At 47.0% G+C, this 27,648-nt stretch overlaps 1 protein-coding gene and 1 long non-coding RNA gene across 4 annotated transcripts; both read right to left on the reverse strand.

The window, feature by feature from the left end:
• Window positions 1–303: 303 nt before the first annotated feature.
• Window positions 304–6,227, reverse strand: SOCS2 (suppressor of cytokine signaling 2). Of its 3 annotated transcripts, XM_044227079.1 has the most exons (4): window positions 5,129–5,186; window positions 4,539–4,694; window positions 3,448–3,786; window positions 304–1,784 (listed from the first exon to the last, which is right to left on the reverse strand). In XM_044227079.1, the coding sequence occupies exons 2-4, from the start codon at window positions 4,585–4,587 to the stop codon at window positions 1,327–1,329; spliced, it is 846 nt and encodes a 281-aa protein (XP_044083014.1). In that variant the 5' UTR covers window positions 4,588–4,694; window positions 5,129–5,186; the 3' UTR covers window positions 304–1,326. The 3 variants fall into 3 exon arrangements, with proteins under 3 accessions (XP_044083014.1, XP_044083015.1, XP_044083016.1); XM_044227080.1 differs by lacking the exons at window positions 4,539–4,694; window positions 5,129–5,186 and adding an exon at window positions 6,137–6,227; XM_044227081.1 differs by lacking the exon at window positions 4,539–4,694 and having other exon boundaries at window positions 5,129–5,187.
• A 3,093-nt stretch (window positions 6,228–9,320) lies between these two features.
• Window positions 9,321–27,295, reverse strand: LOC122891439. The gene is made up of 3 exons (XR_006381286.1): window positions 27,238–27,295; window positions 17,914–17,984; window positions 9,321–9,339 (listed from the first exon to the last, which is right to left on the reverse strand). It is a non-coding gene; the product is annotated as an uncharacterized LOC122891439 (long non-coding RNA).
• Window positions 27,296–27,648: the final 353 nt, after the last annotated feature.

Consider the following 27,648-nt stretch of genomic DNA (forward strand, 5'->3'; position numbering starts at 1 on the left):
CCATAAAATACTAGGATGTGTCACAGTTTTTGTAGGTTTCTAAACCATGTATTCGGAAGCACCCGGGGCCTTAGTGTGATCCCTATTCAATGTGTAAAAGACCAGGGCACTAGACAATTCTCGTACTTCCTAAACCGTCCTTTCCAAAATGCAAAATGCGGCCCGTAACTATGGAGAAAGGTAAATCATGTTCTACACCTTGCTAAATATTTGGTTGATTTCACGTGACCTAGGTTTTCTTGGCAACTGCCTATTACCTGAACGTGTCCGTTCTCTACAATTCAAAGCAATAAGTGCAACTTGTAAAAGTCAAGGTTTTTCTTTTTATTTAATACACTCTAATCAAATAGTAACAGCAGTAAATAAACACTTTGAAAAAAACAGGCAGGTATCCCCCTATATCTGGAAGAGAATTAAGTCAAAATATTCTACATGGTAGAAGGGAGACAACCGCTGATGTCCATGGTTAGACAATTCAAGGACAACTTGAAAATTTCTACAGCCATTTCCAAAAAGTCAATGGCAACAGGTGGGGGACACAGCTACTTGAAAGGATCAAATGTCCGTATCTACATGGTTTTGTTTTCAGGGATTGAGTTGCACCTGTAGAGCACGACATTCTTGTCTTTAGCCTTAAAGGAAAAGACCAAGTCTTTTCCAAGTGCACCAGTTTGAAATAGTTCTGAGATAAGGCTCCCTTAAAACAGATTATACTACAGTACTCATTCACATGAGAGAGTTCATACATGTAGTAAGAAGTCAAATACAGGATTTCATGGTCATTTTTTTGGTTGATTCGGTTAATTGCATAAAGTGAAGGATAAATACTCAACAAGCATATCTGTTTAACAAAACTCCTAGGTACATCAAGAATGCAAAAAGAGAAAACGGCCTAATGGAGACTCTGACCACCGTGCATCTAAAACTGAAGCTAAGCCTGTGTCAGCTGGGGTTCCTTCCACTGCTTCCGTGCTCCTGCATCCCCTTCTCTCCTTGCTACCGGGGCGTAGAACTTTGACCTACTAGAGAGGAACCTCAGAAAGGTGAGGTTTTCCGAGAAAACGTTCCTTTCAGCCTTTACTCGGGACACTGGATTCTAATGGAAAAGGATTAACGGGTGGGTCTTGGTCAGCATCACTCCCGTGAAAATCTCTGGGGGAACTTTAAATACCTAGCTACCTCGGCACCCATTTAAATTAGATGGACTTCAGCTGTTTGGAGAATCCCGAGGAGTTATCCAGAGCACTCACTCACGTTCTGGTTCTCTTTGACATAGCTGCATTCGGAGAGACTCTAGACGAGGCAAGGTTAGAAAGACAGAAACACTTACACCTGGAATTTATACTCTTCCAAGTAATCTTTTAGTCTCGTTGGTAAAGGCAGTCCCCAGATGGTACCGGTACATTTGTTAATGGTGAGTCTACAGAGATGTTGGAGCGGCCGCACGGCTGTGTAGAGCGGATTGGTCAGGTAAAGGTGGACGGTGCCGTTCCGGGGGGCTTCCGGGCCCGTCCGCTTATCCTTGCACATCTGAACATAGTAGTCGATCAGATGAACCACACTGTCAAACTGTTTAAGCTTGGACTTGACACATATGATAGAGTCCAATCTGAATTTCCCATCTTGGTATTCAATTCGCAGATTAGTTGGTCCAGCTGATGTCTTAACAGATATTGTTAGTAGGTAGTCTGAATGCGAGCTATCTCTAATCAAGAAAGTTCCTTCGGGTGCCTCTTTTAATTTCTCTTTGGCTTCATTAACAGTCATACTTCCCCAGTACCAACCTGGGGTTTTTGTTCGAAAAGAAAAAGGAGAGAGGGTGAAATAGTTATTACAAGGAATTTTGTAAAAAATAGGGTCAATACTCGGCAACAAGTTTCTCTAGCTCTAAGTAGAAATGGAGGAGGGAAAGTTTCCCAGAGACTAACACTTGGGGGAGAAATTTAATGAGAAGGCGGGTCCCTTTTACCTCATGAACCCACACTGAGAGTCCGTTTTCGGTTTTAAAAAGTTAGCTTTCTGTAGCTGTTCTTTACATTCTCTGAACATTTTTCTCCTCATGAAACCAAACATTTGCAATGATGACAAAGCAGGATGCTTCTAGCACTATCCAAGTGAAATCAAAGGAACTTAGAAATAAATCAGAAGTTAGAAATAAAAGTCATGCCCTTACAAAAGTGGAAGGCCCGATTCCAGTAATTCCGACAGGGTACAAACTGAAAGAACTTTTTGGAAGGTTGGTGTCCACCGCCCCCTCTCCCCATATCTGTTCTGGGCTGCATCTCCGTCCAAAGCCCCTGGAAAGCACGGCTATTTACGTCTTTTCAAAGTGCAGACCCCGTACGACAGCTTCTGCTTATTGCTTTGATTAAAACTGCCTTACCAGGCATTGAGAAATGAGGGAAACCCCAACTGATAATCAGTACTTCAAGTTTACAATCTGCAACTCTTTCTCGGACTTTGCCCTAATCCAAATCACAACCGTCGGTCTCCCCAGCATTCTCGATTTGATCTGCCTGCGCCACCCCAGGGTCCACCCCGCGGTCCAGGGACTTCGAGACACTCTGCATAAGAAGTCTGACAGTGTGCTCCCCACCCCCGCCCCCAGAAAACTGCTCAGATACTTGCAAATCCCCCGGGCCCCCGCGGAGGGAAAGCCGGTGGTCGCACTCAAAGACCGGAACTGCAGGTGACTTTTCCCTATTCCCAGGACCACCAAAACTTCAACTTTGCCCCAAACGGAAGCTTTGAGGATCCAGATTTTGTAAGCTTGCGTGGTTTCCCAGATTTTTTTCTTTCAGACCCGAGCGAGCCCCGCAAAGCGCAGGACTGCCCTTGAAACCAGCAACTCCCTGGGCGAGCGGCCGCTGAAGGCCGCGCTCTGCGCAGTGGCTCCGCCGGCCGCTTTCCTCCCAGCTCTACGGCAGCCGCCGGCACGGCAGTCTGTCGGTCCTTGGAACTTGGCCGCCAAGATCCCGAGCAGCCGCGGCTGCTCGGCTCGGGAGCCGGATGCAGCTGGAGCGGCGGGCAGCGCAGCGCCCACTCGCCGCCCTTGTTCCCCGCGGAAAGGGAGGCGCCTGGCACTTTCTCCCGCCAGGGTTCAAGCCCGTGCACCGACCCCGGAGCGGTCGCGACAAACAAAGGTTCCAGAGCCCTATGAGGCTATTTCCAAGAAGCCCTTCTCGCGGTCTGTCCTCCCCTAGGCCTCCGAGTCCCTCGAGAACCACTTTTCTTTCGCATTCCCCAGGACCCAGGGCGTTGCGTGCATCCTCTCCGCGGATCCCTTGACCCGAAGCGGGAACGGAAACCGAGGAGCCCTAGTTCCATCCCATTCTTTGCCCCCATCGCGGCCCCGCTTCCATGCCGCGCTCCCCGCCGGCAAAGCCTGCAACCGCGTCTTTGGGGAAACACCCCTCTCACACGCGTGTAGGCTGATCGGCTCCCTACCTGTTTGACTGAGCTCCCGTAGGGCCTTCGCCAAACGCGCCGCCTCGGGGGACGGCTCCTCCGCGGATCCCGCTGTCCCCCACTGGCTCTGCGTCCCTTCCGCGCCATTCCCGGAGGGCTCGAGGCACCGCAGGGTCATGGGAGAGGGATCAGTGCGGCAAAGACAGGTGGCCACCCGCGATGGGGTCAGAGGGGGCAGGCGTCCTTCTTGGAAGTCAGTGTCTGCGGGGTATCCGAAATGGTGGAGGGGGAGGGGATGGGGTGCTTGGGGTTCTTCCTCCCCAGGTCCCAGTGGACGGATGGCAAAGTCCCCCGCAGGCGCGGTCACCCAGAGTTTGCCTGCAAAAAGAAAGTATGGGGTTGGGTCAGTCCAAATTGGACCCCTGCGGCTGGGGTGTGGGTGGGGAAATAGAGACGTGGAAAATCCCGGGGACTCCTCCGCCTCTATGCTCCTGCACCATTTAACCCCAAGCATCCAGGGACTGCCCCGGCCCAGATGTAGAGAAAGGACAGAGAGCAGGGATCCAAGACGCAGGAGTTGCGGAGGGAAAGAGGGTAGGGAGGGGCAGGATGAGGGTGGGGGACAGGGTGTTTCCAGCCCAGGGATACTGGCCGAAATCGCAGACCAGCAGAGCAGAGTCACCTGTGGGTAAGGTAGTAAATACGCCCTAGTCAAGGACAAGCAGAAAAATTGTAAAGGAAAGAACAGGAGACATCCCCAAATTTGCACTCCTGTATCTCACACTCTGTACAGCCCAGGGGCTCCGGGACGAAGCACCCTGAGCCGCCAACCCGCCGCGCCAAGGTGCGGAACTGCCGCACCCCCGCCCAGAGGCTGCCTCGCTCCCCCTCCACCAGCTTACCAGCGCCCGCGTGGGGCAGAGGTGGGGGGGCGCCGCGGCGCGCAGTGGCGGCCGCTCTCTGGGCCGGGAGGCGGCGGCTGCAATAGCTGCCGCCGCCGCGGGCGCTGTCGAGGAATCGACCCAAGCGCTCGGCCCTCGCGGGGGCTCGGAGCAGAAACCCCGGCCGGGGCAGAACAGGCGGCAGGGAGCGCCGCTGGACGTGTAAGACCACGATCGCCGAGCCCTTACCTCGGCCTCGGCCGCCGCCTCCACACCAGGCAGCCTCCCCAGCGGACATGGGGCGGGGGACCCGGGAGAGGAGGGGTGTCTGCCCGAGTTTCCCCTGTTGACTTTTAATTTGGGAACGAGATGCCTGGGGATGCGCTCTGCGGCAGCCAGAATTCTCTGCGTAGAGAGCAAACAAAAGCGCCGGGGATCATCGCCTGGAACCCCCGGGCTCCGAAATCCCCCACCCTGGGCAGCTGCTGGCTTTCCCTCCGGCGGCGACCAAGGGGTGGGAAGAAGAGAGGGAGGAGGAAGGAGCTAGGGCGGGAGGCAGGCGGGCGGGGAGGAGCGGCAGATCAGGTTATTAGGAGGATTATTAATTTGGATGGCAGTTTGGAGCAGGGAAGGAAACTCCGGAGACTTCCCGACGCCTAGAAGGAGCCTAAGAACGCAGGCAGTAGCGCCCGGCCGCGGAACAGAGCCGCGGCTCCGACTGCGTCCCCGGCGGTTTGCAACTGCGGAAGCCCAGGCCGCCCGGCGCTAGCGGCCGCGCCCCGGTGCCCTCCCCGGCGACCCTCCTTGGGGAAGAGCCTTCGGGCTCCCCGGACCAGTACCTGCCGCCAGCCCCCGGCCGAACTCCTCCAGCACCCCGGCTGCGGGCGCAGGGGATCCTGAGGCTGTGCGTGCGGGGCTCCGGGACGCACTGTCCGCGGCCCGCGCAGCGCCGGTAGCGGCGGGCGCGGAGGCTCATGCTTCAGGGGAAACCCAAGGCCCGCGAGCCGCTGTGGAGGCGGCGAGACATGGCAAGAGTTAAACGTCTGTCCTCGGAACGGGTGTGCGCGCGACTTCCCAGCCCCCGCGCGCCTCCCTTGCTCCCCGCCTCCCGGCCGGGTCCGCACTCTTCTTGCGCCCCGCCCGGCGGCTGCGGAGGCCGCTTTCCAGGAACTTTCCAGGAATCCACCTCACGTGACCGCGGCCCCCGCTTCTGCTTTAAAGAGGCGCCGGCACTAATGCGCAAGCTGCAGGGGAGGCGGGCTCAGAGCGGTCGGTGCGGGGCCAGGCGGCGTAGCCGCCTGAGAGTCTGTCCGCCTTCACCGCACAGCTTCCAGTGCTCACAGGCGCACAGAAGAAGCGTCCCTGCCACCGCCGTCCCCACTTCGGCATCCGGAGCCTGCACCCCCGTCCCCCGCCGTGCCTGCTGTGCGCGGGGGTCTGAGGACCCAGACCTCCACGGCCCCCCGCGGGGCTCTGCCTCTCCCACCCTCTCCGCGCCTTCTCGACGCGCCCCTCCCGGCTGCACATTTTGTGAGCGCGGGATGGGTGGTCCCTGACAACGGCCCCTCTTGCTTTACAGCACAGTCATGGAGTTGGAGAGGCCCCTTTCTAGGCACTCGCGCTCGCGGGGGAGCGGCCCGGAGGCGGCACCCTTGCCCCGGTCCTAGAAGGCGGCGAGCGGGTGGAAAGCGGCGCCTCCTTAAGCAGCTCTAGCGGCTCTCAGTCTCCACCCCCAGGCGCTGCCACACGCCGGCTCCCGCACCAGCCCCGCCGGGCTCCTCCCCTTCTCCTGCTCCTGCTTCACCGCGCCGCTCCACCGTCTCCTTCCGGCTGGCCGCGCCGCTCACCTGCACTGGCTGCTGAGGGGGGCGCCCTTACCCGCGCGCCCCGGGGGTGCTGGGCGGCTCGCCTCGGTGCCTGCCGTCCCGAGACCTCTTGCCTCGGTGATTTCCCGCCGCCCTGGCGCCCAGGGGCTGGGAATTCGGAAAGAAGATCCCGTCACTTCCCTGCGCGGAGACCCTCACCTCCTCCCACCCGGTGGAAGGCCACCTGGCCTCAGTTGGAACTCCGCTCCATGCCGGCATGCCCTTCTCAAAATGTGACCTACTTTAAATGTGACCTACTTTTTGGAAAACCATTAACACTCAAGGGAAAACCGGATCCAAAATTTCGATAACCATTTTTCTTTGAAATACTATTCTATTGCATCAGCGCTCAAAAGCTTGAAAGGTCAATGGCCACTTGGAGTTGTAGCAGGGGCTATGGGGAAGTTGGGCGAGGAAGGGGGAGGAGCCGTGGGGGAGGCGCAGCTCACAAACTGTGCCTGGTGCCCCCCCTGCTGGCCCTAGGAGGGAACGTAAACCAGCTTCCTGCCTTCCGGGGCCGGGAGTCAGGGAGAAATTTTAACAATTTTCCAGCCTTTGAGTAAATAACTAAGCAAATGGTAGGCAGGTGAGCCAAGAACTGAGGGGGCATGTCTCAGCTAACGAAGGGCTTTGTCGACGATAGAATCATGTGCATGGAATCATGTTTTGTTTTTTTAGAGACTTCCACGGGGAGGGCAGAGCTAATTCAACCCTAGTTAAAACTCCCTATATAGTAGTTGAATGATTCTGCCCAAGTCATTTTAACTGTCTTTGGACCCTCGGCCTTTTCTATAAAAAATGAATCCAGTCCTGGCTCAGGGGCTGGGATGAATGAATGAACAAATCAGATTCCATGTAGAGTTTGTGTATAGTCTGTGGCCCCCCGGAATCTTTAAGAACTACTAGTCATCTACTAGGGTTCAGTGTATTCTAAATTATACCATATGGCTTCTATTCCTTTCTAGAGAATCCCACGTGAAGGATATACATTTTACAAAGATAAATTTCTACTTAATTGTCAGTTGAAATGAATCTGCCAGCAACCCTCCTTAATGGGCTTTCCTGTTGCCTCCTAACCTGTGTTGTTCCCTCTTTTGCACACAGTTCCCTCTTCCTGGCATGCCCTTCCTCAGATTGGGTGTGTGGCCAGCTCTCATCATTTAGGTCCCGGCTCAAAGTCTACCTCCACAGAGTCATCGTCCACAAAAATTACAGTGAGCACAATGCCAGGTATAGGTGCCCCAAACTGTGTAGCAAAGTAAGATTTCGACTTCTGTTTCTGAAATGTCTCCAGCCATGTCCAGCATTTTGTTGGCCTTTTTAATCCCCGATAAACACATAGGGGAGCCTCTTAGGAAAATATTTATGGGATCATGTTTAAGTGAGAAAAAGTAGAATATGAAATTGTATCTATGCTATGCTTACTACTTCATACGATTATGTAGGCCTGTGGGCAAAAGCAGAAGGAAATGTGGAGAAGTGAAAGCAGCTGTTTTTAGAGTGGCAGGATATGGGCGAATTTTTAAATTTGGATTTCCTAATGCTTTTCCGGTATCTTTTTTTTTTTAAGATTTTATTTATTTGACAGCACAAGCAGGGGGAGCGGGAGAGAAAGAAATGGGCTCCCTGCTGAGCAGGGAGTCAGATGTGGGGCTCCATCTCAGGACTTGGGGATCATGACCTGAACCAAAGGCAGAAGCCTCACCGACTGAGCCACCCAGATGCCCCCTTTTCCAGTATTTCTGATAGAGTTATCATTTTCCAAAGCTACATATGGATCAATGTCTTCAATGACTCAAAGGGAGCAGAGTATAGTTTGTAGAGCTTAGGACCCCAGTCCTGATGGCTCTCTCTCCTGAGCTCCCAGACCGGCCACTCAGCAATGCCTTCCAGGTATCTAATAGACATCCCCAGTCTAACGTGTCCTAAACTGAGACCTGATGATTTCTTAAAACAACCCCTCCCTTTAAAACAAAAACAAAAGCAATTCCTCCTTCATTTCCCCCCATCTCTGAAAAATGTCATTTCTAGACTTCAGTTGCTCTGGCTAAAAGCCTTCAAGTCATCCTTGACTGCTCTTTCCCCACAGCCCAAATCCCACGTGTTGGCCAGTCCTTCAACTCTGATGTCCCAGTGAACCCAGAACTGAAGCCCTTGCCACATTTTCAGCATACACTGGCCCAAGCCTGGCTCACCAGTCTCAGCCCAGCTGGCGGCTACAGCCTCTTGCTGGCACCCTTGTCCCTTGTCAGTCTTCCTGACAGAGCAGTGAGAATCATCCTGTTTAAACCAAGCCATGGCACGTCCATCCTCTGCTCCAATCCAAATGGCTACATCACCCCAGAGTGAATAACAAAATCCAAGGAGTCACTCACAACATCCTACAAGATCTGGTTCCATTTACCTCCCTGATCTCGTCCCCTCCTGCTCTGTTCCTTAATTGTTGCTTAAGACGCAGTGGACTCCTTGCCGTTCCCAAGACAGACTGCCCTTGCTCTTTCCTCGAAGCCTCCCATGCTGCCTCCCTGACCCAGCACACTCTTCCTTCAGACAACCGTATGGTTTGCTCCCTCACTTCCTCAGACCTCTATTCAGGGCCACCTTAGTGAGACCTTGCCTGCCCACCCTATTCAGAATCGACCTGCCGCCTCCACACACCTTTCTCTCTCTTCGCTGTTCCAGTTTTCTCCTTAATGCTGATCACTATCTAACCTAGCTTATATCTTAATTACTGGTCTGGTTTCCTGTCTTTCTCCTGCACTAGAATGTGAGTTTCATGAGGACAAGTATTTGGATTTGCACTGTTCCCAGCTATGGCTCAGCATCTCGAACAGTCCCCAGCATGTGGCAACCATTCCATGTGACCACTGGATGAGCCAGTGGCTGGGTGGACAGTGCTTTAGCAGGTGGCTTTCAAGCTGCACTGCCCAGGCATGGGTCCTCACTCTGCCATCACTTGCTACATGAGTGAACTTAGGCAAATCAGTCAGCATTTTATGGAGATAATACTGGCACTTACGGGGCAGCTGGGTGGTTCAGTCATGAAGCATCAGCTTTCAGCTCAAGTCATGATCCCAGGGTCCTGGGATCGAGTCGTCACCACCGCATTGGGCTCCCTGCTCCGCGGGGGACATGCTTCTCCTTCTCCCACTCCCCCTGCTTGTGTTCCCTCTCTCGCTGTGTCTCTGTCAAAAAAAACAAAATTAAAAAAAAATAATACTGGAACTTACCTTATAGGGCCGTGGTGACAATAGAATATGATCACTATACTTCGTTATCTGCAGCTCTGTCAATCTCTATCTCATCTCTGTTCTGTTCAGTGGGGCAGATGCCTGGCTGCAGTGGGGAAGCATCATGCTACTTGAAGAGGGAAGGGAGGGTGATTTTCACAAAGCTGGAGGGTGCCTTCTGTTGTCTGCACTGGAGAATTGCTGAGGCTCGAACATCTCGGCGTGCCAGCCTCAGGCTGGCTGTCCTTGGTGTGCAATGCAGATGTTCTGGTACAGGAGTTGGCAAGCGCTCTACACTGAGCTTTTGCCGAGCTGCAGAGAGTTTTTTCAGTTCTTGTCTTAGGAGTGGGGGAGCTACAGGATGATCATTGCCACCATCTCTTCCTTTTAAATTTGGCCAGGTCACCGTCACCACCACAACCACCACCACACATCCCCCACCCTCACAAATCCCTGCGGTTCTGGAACCCATGCCTTTAGAGAGCAGAGGACACAGGTTAGTCAACAGAAGTAACTCGTTCTCCTGGACATGGGGTTTCTTTCCAGAATCACAGCCTAAGCAGGTTATTCTCTTGGGATTTTGATATAAGTGCTGCAAGAGGAATGATCCCTCCCTTCTGAGATGATGGGGAGTAATGACCATGGAAGCCAACTTTTCTGCCGCATGGAAGCCCATCAAAGAATGGAAGCAGCAGAGAAGAAAGCAGGGCTCAGGTTTGAGGGAGAGGAAGCGATTCCTGAGTACTTGACTCCAATATGCCTGGGGCAGCCCCACCCTTGACCTTCTCAGATACCAAAGCTAACGAGTTAATTTTTCTCTACCTTGTGTGATTTGGGTTGTTGTAACTTGTAATCAAAGATGCTCTTATGGGGTGTGGTGAGTTGGATGGGGAGGAATGCATGGTAGGGAATGGGAAGAGAATTGAGAAGAAGAAGAGAGCCATCATCTACATGATGAACATCTCTTACTTCTCTTCTGGTGCTTCTCAGTACCAATTCCCTTTTACAATGTCCTGCTTGCTCGAGCCCCATAACGGAGGACATTTCCTGGTGTCCTGACTGGCTTCAGTGTTCTGGGTCAGGGACTGCAAGAGGGAAAAGCCAGGAAGATGGCTTTCCCCTAGACTTCTGGGACCCAGGAGCTTGGGAGATGGCCATCCCCTTCATCTTTCTATGCACAGAAGTTGAGGGGAATCATATTCTAGGATAATAGCTTTTAGTATAAGGTCAGAGATCTCTCAGAAATTCTAGTAAAGTCTATGGACAAGAATGGGTCATATTTGATCCTTCAGACTGTTAGGGTTGGTAAGCCAAGATTCTTTTTTTAAATAAATCAAATTAAAATTCTGGAGATTTCACCCCCAAAGTGATCCAGATTTGAGGGAGATCCATTCCCTCAAGGCAGTAATCAGCTGAAGCGGGGTTGTGGCTGCCCCTATTAAAGGCTCATTCACCATAGCCTTCCTGTTTACCACAGTCCTCACCATCCCTTGTTGGCTTCCCAACACTAAACATTACTTGTCATCTGTCATCACCTTTGCACTGCTGTCTCTCTTATGGTAAAGAACTACTTCTTGAGACCCAAGTCTCTACCCAAAGCAGGGAAATAAAAGATTCAAAGGACTGGAAATTTCAAGACCAATTGGAGAGACCTTATTTCTCCAAGAAAGTGAAATACATTCTGGTGTGTCTAATAAGCCAAGGGTGGCCATGTTGTCATACCTGACCCATTTCATTCTTTTGCATGCCTATTTGCATACAGGCTCCATCCAAGACTTTCTCTGCAGAAAAATGTTCTGGAAGCACAGATTCAGGGAATCAATGGACAATCTGAAGGCTGACTGTGAATCCCGAGGGTCCTCTTGACCTCAGGTGAGAACCCTGTCCTAAGGGTGATGGCTGCCACGGATATCCTGCTCCAGAGAGAAAGTCTGCCTTCCTCATGGTAGGGATTCTCTTTATTGCAACTGGTCTATACAGTCAGAAGATCATCTATTATGGGACACCTGGGTGGCTCAGTTGGTTAAGCATCTGCCTTCAGCTCGGGTCATGGTCTTGGGGTCCTGGGATCAAGTTCCATGTTGGGGGGAGGGTCCCTGCTCAGCAGGGAGCCTGCTTCTCCCTCTCCCTCTGCTGCTCCACCAGCTGGTGTGCTCACTCTCTCTCTTTCTGACAAATAAATAAATAAAATCTTTTAAAAAATCATCAATTATAAGATGGGTTCCAGAAAGGACATTATTTCAGTAGTGCAGAATAATTTTCTTCATCTACTTTCTTCTCCCTCACAATGCTCTAATCCTCTGACTTCTTCATTTCTCAAACACACCAAGCCTAAGCCAGGGCCTTTGTACTTGTTCTCTCTGAAATGCTCTTTCCCCGAAATTCGCATGCAATCGCTCCCTCACTTTGTTCAGGCCTTACACAGAGACGCCTCCCCTTTCTTATCAGTGACCATTTCTTTCTCCTGCTTTGTTTTTCATTTCAGCACCTACTACTACCAGACATGATAATGGTTTTTATTTGTCATTTGTTTCATGTCTCTCTCCCCTTGGAATATAAGCAGGGAGTTTGTCTATAAAATCACTACTGTGTTCCCAGTGCCTAAAGAAGCTGCTGGCCCCTAGTAGTATAAAATTATTGAATGAATGAATGAATGAATTGAATGCATCTACAAGTAAGGAAACTGAAATGCTGCTTCTCCCTTCTTTCTAGCCTGGGTGCCTGGAATCCTCATCTTCCCCACCTAGATGTGCTTCTCACCCTAAACTGTGGTTTTGCCTTTTGCCTCTGGTCTGCTACCAAGGGGAACTTAGCTGTTTTAGAACTTCTCCTTAATCTCCTGGAGCCTGATGTCACAACTATTGTACTCAGTAGACAGCACGTGAGGGACTCACCCACTAATGAAACATTCATGAGAACTTAAATGTTCCAGGCCTTGGGACAAATATAATTCAGCCCACTCTTAAGAGGGTCTCCATTTAGTGAGAGAGACGCTGCTGATCATTCATTCTAACAAAGGGTTAAAAGTCATGGAGAAAAGCACACACTGGTTTTGCAAACAGCTAGGAAGGAAGCACCACTCCAAAACACCTTGGAAAGTCCAGAAAGGCATCACAGGAGAGGGGATCTTGATCAAGTCCCTTAACTTCTCTGGATTCTTGTTTTCCCACGAAAAATAGGGATTCCATGACCATTGGGTTTCCTTCTCATTCAAATCACCCTCCCAGCCCTGTTCCACGGCCTCCCGAAGAGCAACTGTCGGTGTCATTAGACCCAAGCCTGGGCGGCTTAGGTATGTTTGATTTTCCAGAGAAGTTCACAAAGGTCAGGGCCTGGAATGATGATGTGGTAAGTGGAGCAGTCCGAAGAAATACCTGTTAGTAAATAACAAACACGGCTCCTGGCTTAGTCATGGAATTCTGAGAAGCACCAGCCCCCAGTGAACCAGTCCGGAGATTGGCAGTCACGGATGAGGCTAACTTTAACCTAAGGCATGTGGCAACCCGGAATAATACAAATAGTCACCACCACTGGGAGCCACAGGACAACCTCCATATATGTTCCACATTGAAAGGCCAGCGTGCTCACCTAGCACATTCAAACGACAACGGTCATGCCCCAGATAATGGAAACCAATGTAAAATCTTCGATTCCCCTGTATATGATGGCTTCAATCTCTCTTCACCAATATATTATAGCCTATACCCGATTTTATTCTTAAAACACTTAGTGGTTAAAAAAAAAATGCCAGTGTGCATGTGAATAAATAAAGCCACAGTAGATTAAATAGGTTTTTCTGTACTTATAAACAAACTGTCCTTAGGAAAACAGTATAGGGTTTAATATGAACAAAGAAAACACTTTAAATGGAAAAGGAGCTTGGAGGGTAAGTTACTTTTTAAATAGGTCCTTCAAATCACTTAAAGTGCTATTCCAACAAATGTGTCTGTAATATTTTCAAAGGTTATTTACAGTATTTGAACAAAAGCAAGTGATAAAGAGTCAAGGGGGAAGGATAGTTTCCTTTGTTTTGGAAAATATAAATATATAAAGCCATCAGAATATATAAAGAAGATAATATATGAATGACCCATTTGGATATATTCCAGGAAGGTCAGGTTTGTAACAATGAAGAAATTGTTACACTTTAGTATGTGCCAATAACTCTAAAATAAACACAAAAATGAAGTCTTATTTCTTATAAAATTTAAAAAAAAAAATTTTTTTTTTTAAATAACTCTGGAAACATCGTGCTGGAAAGTCCTGTCATTTTCCCTTTGGTTTTTCCAGTGTTGCTGAGAAGGCTTTTATTTCAAAATCTCCTTTTTTCTTCCCTCCCATTTTTTAAAAATTTATTTAACACAGAGAGAGATCACAAGTAGGCAGAGAGGCAGGCGGCGGCAGGCGGGGGCAGGCAGGACAGGCGTGGTGGGGTGGGGGAAGAGGCTCCCTGCTGAGCAGAGAGCCCAATGTGGGACTTGATCCCGGGATCCTGAGACCATGACCTGAGCTGAAGGCAGAGGCTTAACCCACTGAGCCACCCAGGTGCCCCTTCCCTCCCATTTTTAAAACCAATACTTAAAAGAGGCAAATTTGTCTCACAATGTCATCAGATAAATCCTTGTCTTTCATGACATCGTCTTAGTAGCCCAACGTCTACCATGCTTTCTGTTGTGCCACCAGCACCTAGTTTCCCCTGCCCCACACTCATTACCAAGCAGATTAGTTCTATTGTAGTCTGTTGATTCTAGCCATTTAATAGACACAAATAAAGGTGGGATAATGATGATGATATAATAAATAGAGATGGTATGAATAAATAAATATCACTGATAACAGCTGGGAAATCAGAAGACAGTTATGACAATGTCTCACACAAAGATAGTTGCTGCAAGAGAATAAAACATTAAATCCTGCTTAAAAAATGCATAATTTGTATAGTCCTATCTCTATTTAAGAAATAGATTACAGATTCAGAAAGCTTCACTGGTAAATTTTACCAAATGCTAAGAAATAATACCTATTCTTCAAAAAATTTTCTTAATAAGTAAACATGGGCATTTCACAATTCCTTTCAGGAAGCCAGCATCTTTCTAGATACCAAAGAGAGATAAGATGGCAAAGAAAACTATAGACTGATATCTCTCAAAAGCACAATCATAAAATATTAGCAAATTGAATCAGAATATATAAAGAAGATAATATATGAATGACCCATTTGGATATATTCCAGGAAGTTCAGGCTGGTTCAATACTCAAAATCAGCCAGTAATTCACAAACACAACAGACTAAAATAGTAAAATCATATAGTTATTTTAATATATGAAAAAAAGCATTTATAAAAGTCAACATACATCCATCACAAAAAAAATTTCAGCAAACTTAGAAGGAAACTTCCTCAATCTGACAAACTTTATCTACAAAAGAAAAACCCAGCTAACACCACTCGTAATGGTAATAGATTAAATGCTTTCCCCCTAAGATTGGGAACAATACAAGAATGTCCATTCTTACAACTTCTTTTCACTATTGTGATGGAGATGCTGGCCTGTGCATTAGGACAAGAAAATAAATAAAAGTATATAGATTGTAAAGGAAGAAGTAAAAATGTCTTCAGTTACAAACAGCATAATCATCTACATAGAAAATTCTAAGGGATCAAAAGTACAAATTGTTACTACAATAAATATGTGAGTTTAGCTAGGTTTCAGGATACAAGGTCAGTACAAAAAATAAATCATTTTTCTATTCATTAGCAACAAACTATTGGAAATATAAAATGTTAAAAAGGTTTTTAAAAAATGTTTAAAAGCATGGAATAGTTAGAGATAAATGTAATCAAATATGTGCAAGAGTGGTACATGAAAAAGAAAAAAAAATTTTTTTTAAGATTTTATTTATTTATTTGTCAGAGAGAGAGAGAACAAGAGAGCGAGCACAAGCAGGGAGAACAGCAGGCAGAGGAAGAAGCAGGTTCCCTGCCGAGCAAGGAGCCCAGTGTAGGGCCGGATCCTGAGACCCTGAGATCATGGCTTGAGACGAAGGTGGATGCTTAACAACTGAGCCACCCAGGCATCCCGAAAAAGAAAATTTTTAATGCTGAAAAAAGTTAAGGAAAACTAAGCAGGCCATGCTCATGGATGGGAAGGGTTGATACTGTGAAGCTGTCATTCTCCCTAAATTAATCTATAGCTACAACACAATCCTAAAAAAACCCTCAACAACCTTTTCGGTTGTGTTGTAGAAATCAACAAACTGATTCTATAGGAAATGCAAAGGACCTAGAAATCATTTTTGAGAAAGAATAACAAAGGTAGAAGATTCACTCTGATTTGATTATTTCTTTTTCTTTTCTTTTCTTTTCTTTTTTTTTTTTTAAGATTTCATTTATTTGTTTGAGAAAGAGAGAGAGAATGCACAAGCAGGGGGAGCAACAGAGGGATACTCAGAAGCAGGCTCTCTGCTGAGCACAGAGCCCAATGCAAGGCTTAATCCTGGGACCCCGGGATCATGACTTGAGCTCAAGGCAGAGACTTAATTGACTGAGCCACCCAGGAGCCCCTTGAAGATTTATTCTAAAGCTATAGTAATCAAGACAGAGTAGTACCGACTTAAAGATGGTGATACAGATCAGGGAAACAGACTAGAGTCCAGAAATAGATCCACCAAAATATAGTCAACAGATTTTGAACAAGTAATTTGATGAAGAAAGGATCATTTTTCAATGGTGCAGGAACAATTGGGACATCCGTACACCAGAAAAATGAACCCTGGCCCTTACTTCAAACCATACACACACATTAATTTTTTTTTTTTTTTTGACAGAGAGAAATCACAAGTAGACGGAGAGGCAGGCAGAGAGAGAGAGGGAAGCAGGCTCCCCACTGAGCAGAGAGCCCAATGCGGGAATCGATCCCAGGACCCTGAGATCATGACCTGAGCCGAAGGCAGCGGCTTAACCCACTGAGTCACCCAGGCGCCCCCACACACATTAATTTTAAATGGATCATAGACCTAAATGAAAGAGACAAAATTATAAAGCTTCTGAGAAAATACTGGAGAAACTCTTGTTACCTTGGGTCAGGCAAAGTTTTCTTAGATAGGACACAAACATCACAAAAGGTAAAAAAAAAAAAAAAGAAAGAAAGAAAGAAAGAGAAAATTGATACATTAGGACTTCATCAAAATGAAAAATTTCTGCTCTTCAAAAGATAATGTGAGTATTTCTCAATAAAGCTGTTTTAAAAAGACAATGTTAAGAAAATTTTTAGGGATGCCTAGGTGGCTCAGTCAGTTATGCATTTGCCTTCCACTCAGGGATTTTGGGACAGGGCCCTGCATCTGGCTCCCTGCTCAGTGGGGGCATCTGCTTCTCCCTTTGCCCGCTGCTCCCCTGCGTGGGCTCATGCGCTCTCTCGCTCACTTTCTCTCTCTTTCAAATAAATAAGACCTTTAAAAAAAGGAAAAAGAAATTTTTTTTAAACTACAGACTAGGGAAACTATTAGAAAATTCTGTATCTGATAGTAGACATTCTAGATACAAGAATACTCATAAAGAACCTTTACAACTCAAGAAGAAAATATAAAAATCCAACTAAAATATGGTCAAAATATTTAAATAGACACTTTCATCATAGAATATATATATATATATATAAACAAATTAGTTATTAAAAGATGCTAATTTGAATTTAGAGAAATCTAAATTAAAACATGATAAAATGCCATTGTGCACCCACTAGAACGTCTAAAATTTAAAAGATTGACATTACCAAACACTGGCCAGCATACGAAGCAACTCAGACTCTCAGATTGCTGGTGAGAAGGGGAAAACCACTTGAAAATAGCCTAGTGGTTTCTTATAAAATCAAACATACACTGCTTCTGTTTAACAACAATATTACCCCCAGGTATTTATGCAAGAGAAATGATTTCATATGTCTACACGAAGGCCCGTACATGAATGTTCATAACAATCTTAGTCATAATGGCTATAGACTGGAAACAACCCAAATGCTCAGCAACAGGTAAAGAAGTTAAAAAATTGTACTACATCCAGACCATAAAATAATATTCAACAATTTAAGAAAATTTTGAAAAAAGAGCAAACTACCAACACATGCAACAATTTGAATTAGTCTCAAGAGCGGTAGGTTAAGTATGAGAAGCCAGGCACAAAAGGCTAGATATTATAAGATTCCATTTACATGACTTTTTGGAAAACAGATTAGATGTTGCCAGGAAATGGGAATGGATGAGGAGACTGACCACAAAGAGCATGGGGAGACTTTTGAATTTGGTAGAAAGATTTTACATCTTGAACAAGGCAGCAATTACATGACTGTATACAACTGACAAAATTTATTGAACAATACACTCTAAAGGTGTAAATTTTATTTTATGTAAATTATTCCCTAATAACCCTGACTCTTAAAAAGGTAAAACTGAAGAATAACTAACTTGGAGAGGAACAAAAAGGGAGGAAATGCTGAAATTTGGACATTATTCAGTCTAAGAAGTCAATGTACCTGGAAGATTCCATCATTGAATAACCTTCCTTGCCTCAAACCCAAATTTTGGAACCGGTACAGTGCTCACCCTAGAAAGACAAATATGAAAGGTTAAGAGTGATTTTTTTTTAATCCCTACTACTTAAAGGTCTCAACACATATTCTCAACCCCCACCTTAATTCAAGTGATTCAAGAAAGAGAATAGTTCAGGATCAGTGAAATTACAGATAAGAAAAGATACTGATTTACCTTTAGTACAAAAACAGATTAAAAATAGCACTCTTGGGTGCCTGGGTGGCTCAGGGGTTAAAGCCTCTGCCTTTGGCTCAAGTCATGATCCCAGGGTCCTGGGATGGAGCCCCTGCATCGGGCTCTCTGCTCAGCAGGGAGCCTGCTTCCCCCTCCCCTCTCTGCCTGCCTCTCTGCCTACTTGTGATCTTTGTGTGTTAAATAAATAAGTAAAATCTTTTTTAAAAAATAGCACTCTTAATAGATCTTGATTGCTATAACCACAAAAAAGAAATAATATTACAGGACACGAGTGGTAATCATGTTGCAATATATAAATGTATGAAATCAATCTGTGGTTTACCCTAAACTTACACAATGTTATATGTTATATGTCAATGTTATATGTCAATTATATCTCAATTTTAAGAAATAAAAATAAACAGATAAAAAAAAAATACCACTCCTACATTCTTCCCATTGCAAGGACCTTTTCTTATCTGTCATTTCACTGGCCTCTTCATTCTTCAGGTCTCAGCTAAGTCATTGTTTCCTTTGGGAAGCCTTCGGTAACCACCCAAGCCTGTGGCCTCCTCTGAATGTTCCCGGGGCATCTCAGCTTCTGGGTAAGTGAACACCCACCACTTCATTGTAATTGCTTGTTTTCCCCACTAGTCTTATATTCCATAAACCAAAGACCATATCTTATCTGTCTTATTCACTGTAGTAACTGTACTAGTAATATCAGTAATAGCAGAATAATAGTAATAAGAATATGGGCTAATGTTTATCAGAAGAATACCTGTTAATATATAAAGTACCTAAGGGTTTTGCTGTATTAACCGATTTTTTAAAATTTTTTAAAGATTTTTTTAAAGCTCATGTCTACACCTAACACGGGGCTCAAACCCATAACCCTGAGATCAAGAGTTACACGCTCCACCAACTAAGCCAGCCAGGTGCCCCTGATACAGGAACTCCATCTAGACTTCACAGTTACAGGTAGAGCCTATTATTCAAGGTAGGTCCTATTACTATCACATTTCACTGATGAGGAAGCTAAAATACAGAGAACCAAGGGACTCGCTTGAGGTGGACATTCTAAGAAGGGTGTTGATAAACAACCACCACCGTTTACTGTTGGTTACTGCTCCCTAGTTCCTAGCACGGGGCCCAGCAGAGAAAAGATGTTCCCTAAATGTTTGCAGAATTGATCTGAGGTGAGGAGGTTGTAGTCGAGCAGGCAGCTCCTATCTGGCAGAGAGGAGAGAGAGGGCAGGCAGGCAATCTTGCAAACACCGTGTACCTACACCAGGCTTATGCGCAGGGACACAATGGTGAAAACACTCTCCAGCAAAGCTGTCCCAACGCCTGAATGGGCTCCATTCTGTCAGAGCAGCTCCAAAAAGATTTCTAGGTATGATTCATTTTATTTCCAGGAGCCATACTCTAGATACATCCCTAGAATCCCCCTTCCTGACTGATCTCCCCCTGTGCTGACAGGTGCCCTGGTAGTCCTCCTACTTCCCCCTAAAATGACTCCATACCCCCATCTCACCCCTTCTTTCAGGGGCTCTCTCTTGAGTGCATGTTATGTGACTTTCCTGGACAGCTGCTGAGGAGAGGACACACCACTGTGACTAACAGCGGCGCCCCAGATGGGGGCTGTTCACTCTGCACGGGAGTGTCTCTTGTGTCTTGTGCTTTTGGAAGCCATAATCTGATCTTGATGAAAGAAAGTGACGTGTTTCCACTCACTCCTGTTGGAACAGGACAGAGGGGTGGTGAGAATTCGATGTCCTCTTTGTCCTTCTCTGAATAAATAACTCTGGGAGTCCAAACCCCGCTCCTTTGCTGAGTGGCCATAAGCACTTTATTTAACTCTCTGAGTCTCAGTGTCTTTGTTTCTGATGTAGGGATAATTCTCCCACGTAAGAATGTCGTGGGGAGGTAAATAAGATGGTACGTGTGATGGTGATAACACAATTTATAAATAATACAATACCATTTATTTCTTCATATATTGTAAAGCTTGAGCCCAAAAGTCATAGCACCTGACAAAGAGTAGGTGCTCAATAAACAGTTATGTTTTTGTTTTTGTCTTAGTTTCCTATAAAGATGGTAGTCTCACCCCCAAACCAAAACTTCATTTTAAATCATTTTGGGCTGTATTTTTCATCCTAGGAGCCCTCCAGATGTTCTCCCTCAGATACTCCCAGGTAGGCACCATGTCAATTCTGCCCTAAGTACTTTTCCATTGCATCACTGTGATGGCTGATCTTAGATATCGAAGTGACTGGGCAGAGAAACACCCAGATACCGGAGAAAACATTCTTCCTTGGTGTCTGTGAGGGTATTTCCCAAAGAGATGAGTATGGGTAGACCAAGTGAAGGACCACTTTCCTCCTCTCCCATGTGGTTGGGCATTGTCTAATCTGTTGAGGGCCCAAATAGAACAAAAAAGCAGAGGAAGGAAGAAATTGTTCTGTGCCTCAGCTAGGATGTCTATCATCCACCTTCGGGCATCACACTCTTCATTCTCAACTCATCCTGGCACTTAGAACCATCACATATCCCAACACCTTTCCTTAGGCCTTTGGACTTGGACTGAATTAAACCATTGGCTTTCCTAGTTCTCCAGCTTATAGACAGCAGAGGATGAGACTTCCCAGCATCCATAATCCTATCAACGTGTATGAGTATACACACACACACACACACACACACACACACACATACACATATCTTCTGTTGGTATGGTTTCTCTGGAGAATCCTGGCTAATACAATCACCTATGTCTTACTGGAATCTTCAGGCAGGAGCTCCTAGGATGATTGTTTCAAGGAATCTCTTTTATTTTGGGAGATAGGGGAGAACTACTGTCTGAACGACAGCCTCCTGATGTCAGTGGATCAATTCCCATCTCCTGGGAACTTCCACCAACAGTTTCCTATCTTCCTTGGAATGCAACTTTGCAATCAGTGCTGTGTATGCTGTCCAGAACCCCTTTCCCCGGCAGGTCTATCCAGCCCATGACTTCGGCAAAGATTGGCTGCTACAGGCTTACTGCTGTACCCTCCCCTGCACAGTTGCCCTTGACCCATGGGAGCCACCTTGCCCAGAAATATTGGGGAGGTTAGTCTCCCCCTGGGAAGCCCATAGCCAGTGGCTAGCTGATATGGGACATAAAGGTTCATTCCTCTTACCTCAAGTTGGAACAACTTTGTGAGACTGCGTGGCATTTTCTGACTCCACTTCTGATACCGAATATAAGGCTTTTCCCAACACGAACCCATTCTCCAATACCTACTGGGTGTCCGCAGCTCAATTCAATTCTAATACTATCTATACCTGGACTTAGTTAGCATGAGATCCTACAAGTTAACGGGCTCAGTCCCACAGGACTGCCTCCACTTCAAATGCCAGCAGCAAGTGGAGCCTCCAGGTGACCAGCACTTCTGCCTAATGGGTGACAGATTGCGGGGGGGGGTCCCCACGATGCTCCCCACCTGGGTTCAATAATTTACTAGAACAATTCATAGAACTTGAGAAAGGGCTCCACTTACTATTCTAGATTATTATAGAAAATACAAACCAACAGTGAGAGGCACAGAGAGTGAGAAGTGAAATGATCCCAAGAGTGGGAGCCTCTGGGGCGAAGGGGCATGCCCCCCTTCCGACATGGAGATGTGCTCCCCACCCCGGAAGCTCGTCCAACACCACGGTCCAGGGGTTCTGTGGAGGTTTTATTCTGTCCGCATGGTTGATTCAATCACTGGTCACTGGGGACCGACCTCCATCTTCTGCCCCTGTGCCTTCCCGGGCAGTGGGGGAGCAGGGCCGAAAGTTCTAAGCCTCTCGTCGTGTGGCGGCCTTTTCTGTTGACCAGCTCCCAACCTGAAGCTAGCTAGGCCCCCACAGGGCTCGTCTCATTGGCGGACAAAAGATAATCATTTCTAAAGGTCCCAGGAGAGCTGTACCAGGTGTACACTTGGACAGTATCACAGGAAACAAGCGTCCTTGTGAGATCCTGGCTCTAACCTAGGACACGCCCGGAGCTTTCCACTCCTCACAGGTATTCGTGCGTCCTTGGTGTGACCTTTGGCGCTCCTTGGGATCGAATCCGCATCTAATTTATCCTGGCCTCCCTGTAACACCTTCACCATGCCTTACACACAGGCTGTTGTCAAAAAATGTTGTGGAAAGACTATTTCGTATTTTGAAATCGCTTACACAGCTGGGCAGAACTGTGAAGTGGCTGACTTCTTTTCTCTAATTTCCATTCTGCACCTCCACCCCCAAAACTGGGTGCACGAACAGCGCGATTCTCTGGCATGAGGACGAGGGCAAAAGGCTTCTATATGCGACTGGGGAACAGGCAGGTGCGGCTGTCCCTCCAGCCGGTTCCGTCGGAGGCCAGAGAGACACAGCAGCTTGGTGCCTCGAATGGTTCCATTCTTTCCGGCTTTTCTGCCCGATCAAGTTAAATAGTCCCTAAGAGTAAATAAATGTGGCAAAGATAAAACAAATATTTTTTTCCAATCGGATTGGTTCGTTCCTTGTGGGTTCAGATGAGGGAGAACCAGAAAGTTTTGATTAAAGCAGCTGTTGCCATGAAATGATTTGCTTGTTTACTAGTGGGCTGTCTTACTTCTTGTCATTATCTCCCAAAGTGGGAATTCTTGGTATTATTGAGTGGACAGCTCGGAATAGGAAAATGACAAGGTTCCTTAACCTAATGTTCCGACCATGTTACAAAGTGTAAAAACACTGACTCCAAGGCAAATCCAAGGCTATGTGATCGCAGAGTAGGGAAAAAAGAGAGGCACGCAGGCTCTCTGCGTCCCATGTACGAGTCTTTCCTGATTGTGTGTTTCTGACAACTTAGTTTTCCACTTTCCTTTCTTTTTATATATCATATGTGCATCTCCCCCAGAGGCTACCATGACTTGGCTTCCCACAGGAGGAGACGCGGTGTTGTTCCAGTGATTCCCACAGTATGGTTGGCCATGGTTCAGCCTAAAAGGTCTTCATGGTCCCATGAGGAGCCACGGACTGGATGGTGGTGGTGGTTTCGTTATTCACCATCCAGAGCGATGGGGACTCTGGATGGCTGCAAACGCTGATGTTGTGTCAACATTTATTGGATCTGCCAGCATTGTTCTAGGACTTCCGGTGTATTAACTGATTAATGCCTCATCACAACTCTGTGAGGGAGGTAACTTCAACGTCATCATCTTACACATGAAAAAACTGAGCCTGGTAGATGTGAAATAACTTGCCCAAGCAGAGAAGTTCTAGGTGACAGAGCCAACTTGGACCCCACATATTGTGGCTCTAGACCCAAGGGTTACAAATCACTACACATACTGCCCAGTAGTGTTAGTCCTAATAGCAACCGATCACATTTGAGTCTTAATCATAGGCCAGCCACAATGCTTGGTCATATGTATTAACATCAATCTTCATAAAAACTCGATCAGATAGATAGGTATCATCCTCTTTTTCTGAGGCACAGAGAGGTTAAGTAACTCCCCTAGGGTTACCCAACGAGGAAGTGAAGGAACCAGGTTTCATCTGCTCTGGTCTATTTGTTTGCCTGCCTGGCCTTAATTCCCCCATGCCGTGAGGCCTGTTCCTGGTTTCTCAGGATTAGGATACAGACCCTTCTGGAGTGCTATTCCACCTGCCACCGGAAACCTCCCCTTCTCACTCTTGGATCACATACTCTGGGGGAGTCCCACTCAACAACCCCGGCTCAAAGGACAGGTTTGGGACTTTACTGGAATTCCTGGAACAAAGGGGCCCCGCTCATCCCCCAAATTGCTGATTGCAGCTCATCTGCCCTGAAGATGGCAGGGCCGCTCCCTGAGCTCTCGGAGCCCTTTCTGTAGGGGCTGTTTGAGATGCCAGCGATCCTCCCTGCTGCCGGGAGGTAGCTGCTGGGCTCACCTTCGCCAGAAAGTCCTAAAAAACGAGGTCTCTTCTTCCTGCTGCTTCTTCAGGGAGCTACTCTCTGGAACTTCCAATCTCCAAAACACTGAGACCGCTAGAATAAGATCTCTTTCATGCTACCCAGCTGAGCCCTGCTCAGTACTTTGTTTAGTCTTTGCTGGCTTGATTTGAGCGTCAGGACTGAACACCAATGTTCAGCATTTTGACCTCTCTAGCCTCTTCTTTGTCATCCTCAGCATCCCGAAAGTTAAAAAAAAAAAAAAAAAAAGCAGGAAAACATCTGTTTGCTAGGATCCACCTGAAGGGCTTGTTATTAGTTGGGCTTCTGCTGTGAGACTGTTATCTAACAATGACTCCAAAATCTCTGTGGCATATTGGAAGCATTTCTTTTTCTTCCTCGCAGGTCTGTAGGGCTGCTGGGACAGCTCTGTGTTGGGCCACAGATTGGGATCGGGTCCACTCAACATTTCTCTCATTTTCCTTGAACCAGAAGGTGCCCAGGACAGTTCTCCTCATGGTGGAGGGCCAGACAAGAAGCCAAGCCAAACTACAGGAGCACGTTTAAAGTCTCTGCTCGGCTCATGTCCACTCATGTATTCCATTGGCCAAAGCAAGTCATATGCCAAGTCCGACACCAGTGAATGGGGGACATATACTCTGATCCCTCCAGTGGGGGGCACTGTAGAGCAACATGGAAGACTGGATGCATTCCAAGGGGGTGGGGGAAGAATTGGACTAATCCAATCCTATCACTGACACCCTCCGTTTTGATAGAGGAAAGTACATAAAAAGGTCATTTCAAGGATTTCTGCAAAAATTTTCTGAAAGCTTTTTCCAGAAGTTACCAGGATTAGTAAGATTTCTTTCTAAATTTATGGTTCCAGAGAGCAGGGATTAGTGCTCAGAATGGTGACCCTTAGACCTATATAGATTCCAAGATGATCCCAAATCCAATTATAATAACCATATTCTTTCATTCATTCAACAATGTTTATCGGGTCCTGTTACAGTTCTAGGTTTTAGAGGTAAACCCATGAACTACCCAGCACTGTCTTCATTGTGTTTACACGGTGCCATACTTCCTGTTATTTGCCCACAGGGCAGATGACTTGCATGTACAGCTGTTAAGGGGAAATCAGACGCGGACACAGGTAACAGAGTGTGCCATGGATAACGTGGGGTGTGGTGCCACACGCAAATCCCAGCAATCAGCAGCAACTCCACGCAACCCAATCTCTCCTTTCAAGGAAACAGATCAGAATGCAAGAGAGTAAGAGCGATACTGTCGGAGAGCTCATCTGAAACCCACTCTGCATTGTAAAGATAATAAATCTTTCACAACTTGGCTATTTTAGATATTGCTCTCGTCTCTACAGCGACAAAAAGACAGAGATCCACTTCAGAAAGGTTTTCAACCGTAAAGACTGAAGTCAAAGAGCAAATCGAGTTTCTGGTTAACATCTCCCAGGGGCTCTGCAAGTATCGCAAGAAATGCCACTCTGGGACAGCTCCAGCAGAACCCCAGCCCCATCCTTCAAGAGAGCTGCTTCCTCTGCTGTTGCTCAGAGGAGTGGGAAGATGTCAGATGGTTGATTTGCTTGAAAGACTGGAACAGGTGTAGTTCATCCTTAAGCAGCAGGGATCCTGCCCTGAGAGGGAACCAGCCCTTTTTCTCATGGGCTCGCTTTACAAAGATGTGTGCCCTTGGGCCCAAGACGCTGACTCACCCTCCCACCCCAAATCAGACTCTGTTTCCAAGCAAGCCCAGCTGAAGTAAGCGTGTTAACACCATGTGCAGATGCCTCCCTGAGACACAAGGCCCGACCAGCTCTGTCATACTTGTTCTCCCATGCTCCGGACACGTAGTTCTCAGACCTTAGCGGGCATCAGGACCACCTGGAGGGCTTCCTAACCACAGACATAGAGTTTGGGACCCATTAGGGCTAGTAAAGTTCCCAGACCCTGGATGCTGCCCGTCTGGTACCAGCCTTTGAGAAGTACTGCTTTAAAAGATTTTATTTATTTATTTGACAGAGAGAGATTACAAGTAGGCAGAGAGGCAGGCAGAGAGAGAGAGAGGGAAGCAGGCTCCCCGCTGAGCAGAGAGCCCGATGCGGGACTCGATCCCAGGACCCTGAGATCATGACCTGAGCCGAAGGCAGCGGCTTAACCCACTGAGCCACCCAGGCGCCCGAGAAGTACTGTTTTAGGGCATTGCCTCTGCTCCTGAAAGGCTACCTGTCCTCAGAGCTGAGAAGGTTCCCAAACAGATGCTAGTTCTCCTGCTTCTGACCTGCCCGACTTCAACTTCCCTCAATTCCCATTCACTCCTCAACTCCCTCTGCTAGTCCCCATACCCCCACACTCCACGAAAAGTGTTCTTGCCAAAGTGGAAAAATGATACGCCTGCTGCCACATTTCACGGACAAGGGACATCATGCTTGGGCGTCTCACTGGTTGCGTCACAAGTCAGCGCGTCCAGATTGAACCCAGCACCTTCCTCCCCACTGTGTTCGTCTTGATGTTTCACACTGCTCCGACGTCTCGGCTCCCTTCCTTCTGATGAGCATTCCTCTTCGCCACAGCAGCTGCCCCTCCCAGTTAGCACAGTTCAGCTGTGACTTTCAAGTCAACCCTCCTGACACCTTGATTTGGGACTTCTGGCCTCTACAGCTGTGACACAACACATTTCTGTTGTTTAAAGCACCCCTCCCTCTCCCTCAGCTTGTAGTAATTTGTTATAGAAGCCATACAAAACTATTACATCCTGCTTCCATTATAACAGGGCGATGGAGGGTGACAGGGGACCCCTGCTTAGGAGATTTCACCTAAGACAAAGAAAGTAGGAAATTTTAAAACTTTCTCGGGACAGGTCTGGTCTTGAAAAATAGCCCATTCGCCAGCCTATCCTATATGAAGATAGTCACCATTTTGGCACAGATTCTTAAGTAGGACTATCTGTCTCTTAGACCAGTCCTATTTTTCTGGTAACTTGAAGTTGTAGGGTATTCTCTGTCTGGTAGACAGGAAACAGGCTTTCTTTGTGGAGTAAATTAAGAAAAATTTCTAGTTTCACTGAACATCTCCTTTCCCAGAAAGTTTAAGATTAATTTTCTTTGTAATTTCTGATAGTAAGTACTGATAACAAATTTCCTTACCAGCTTTTGTAACCCCAATGCTGTCATAGAACTTCCATTGCTGTGGGAAACTGTTCTGCTACGTGGCTGTGATGACATCAGCCTCTACGAGGGAGAGAAGAGAAACAACAGGAAATTTGGCTGTTAACTGATAGATGAAGGAGGAACTAGTTTTTAAGTAAGTTCCCTTAACTAAGCAGCACTCTCAATTACTTGGCTTTATTTATTCAACCTATTTGTTTCCATTAAATCACTTGAAGTATAAGTTCCTAGTCAGAAAATCAGGGCATAGACTGCAGAGCCTATCACTTTGGGGCCCTAGGTCATACCTCATGTCAGGCATGAGCAGAGGGTCTAAGAAAGACCCAGGCACAGGGCAAGGAGATAATTTTTTTTAAAGATTTAATTAATGTATTTATTTTTCAGAGAGAG

This window comes from Neovison vison, chromosome 12 (assembly GCF_020171115.1).
Source record: "Neovison vison isolate M4711 chromosome 12, ASM_NN_V1, whole genome shotgun sequence".
Classification (NCBI taxonomy): domain Eukaryota; kingdom Metazoa; phylum Chordata; class Mammalia; order Carnivora; family Mustelidae; genus Neogale; species Neogale vison.

Bases quoted from the DNA above. Each gene is read 5' to 3' on its own strand.
- SOCS2 (XM_044227079.1), bottom strand. From the start codon at position 4,587: ATGTCCGCTGGGGAGGCTGCCTGGTGTGGAGGCGGCGGCCGAGGCCGA. The intron at 3,787-4,538 runs GTAAGGGCTCGG...TTCTTTTTGCAG, and splicing joins AGGCGGCGGCCGAGGCCGAG to GCAAACTCTGGGTGACCGCG. The intron at 1,785-3,447 runs GTAGGGAGCCGA...CAAAAACCCCAG, and splicing joins ACGGGAGCTCAGTCAAACAG to GTTGGTACTGGGGAAGTATG.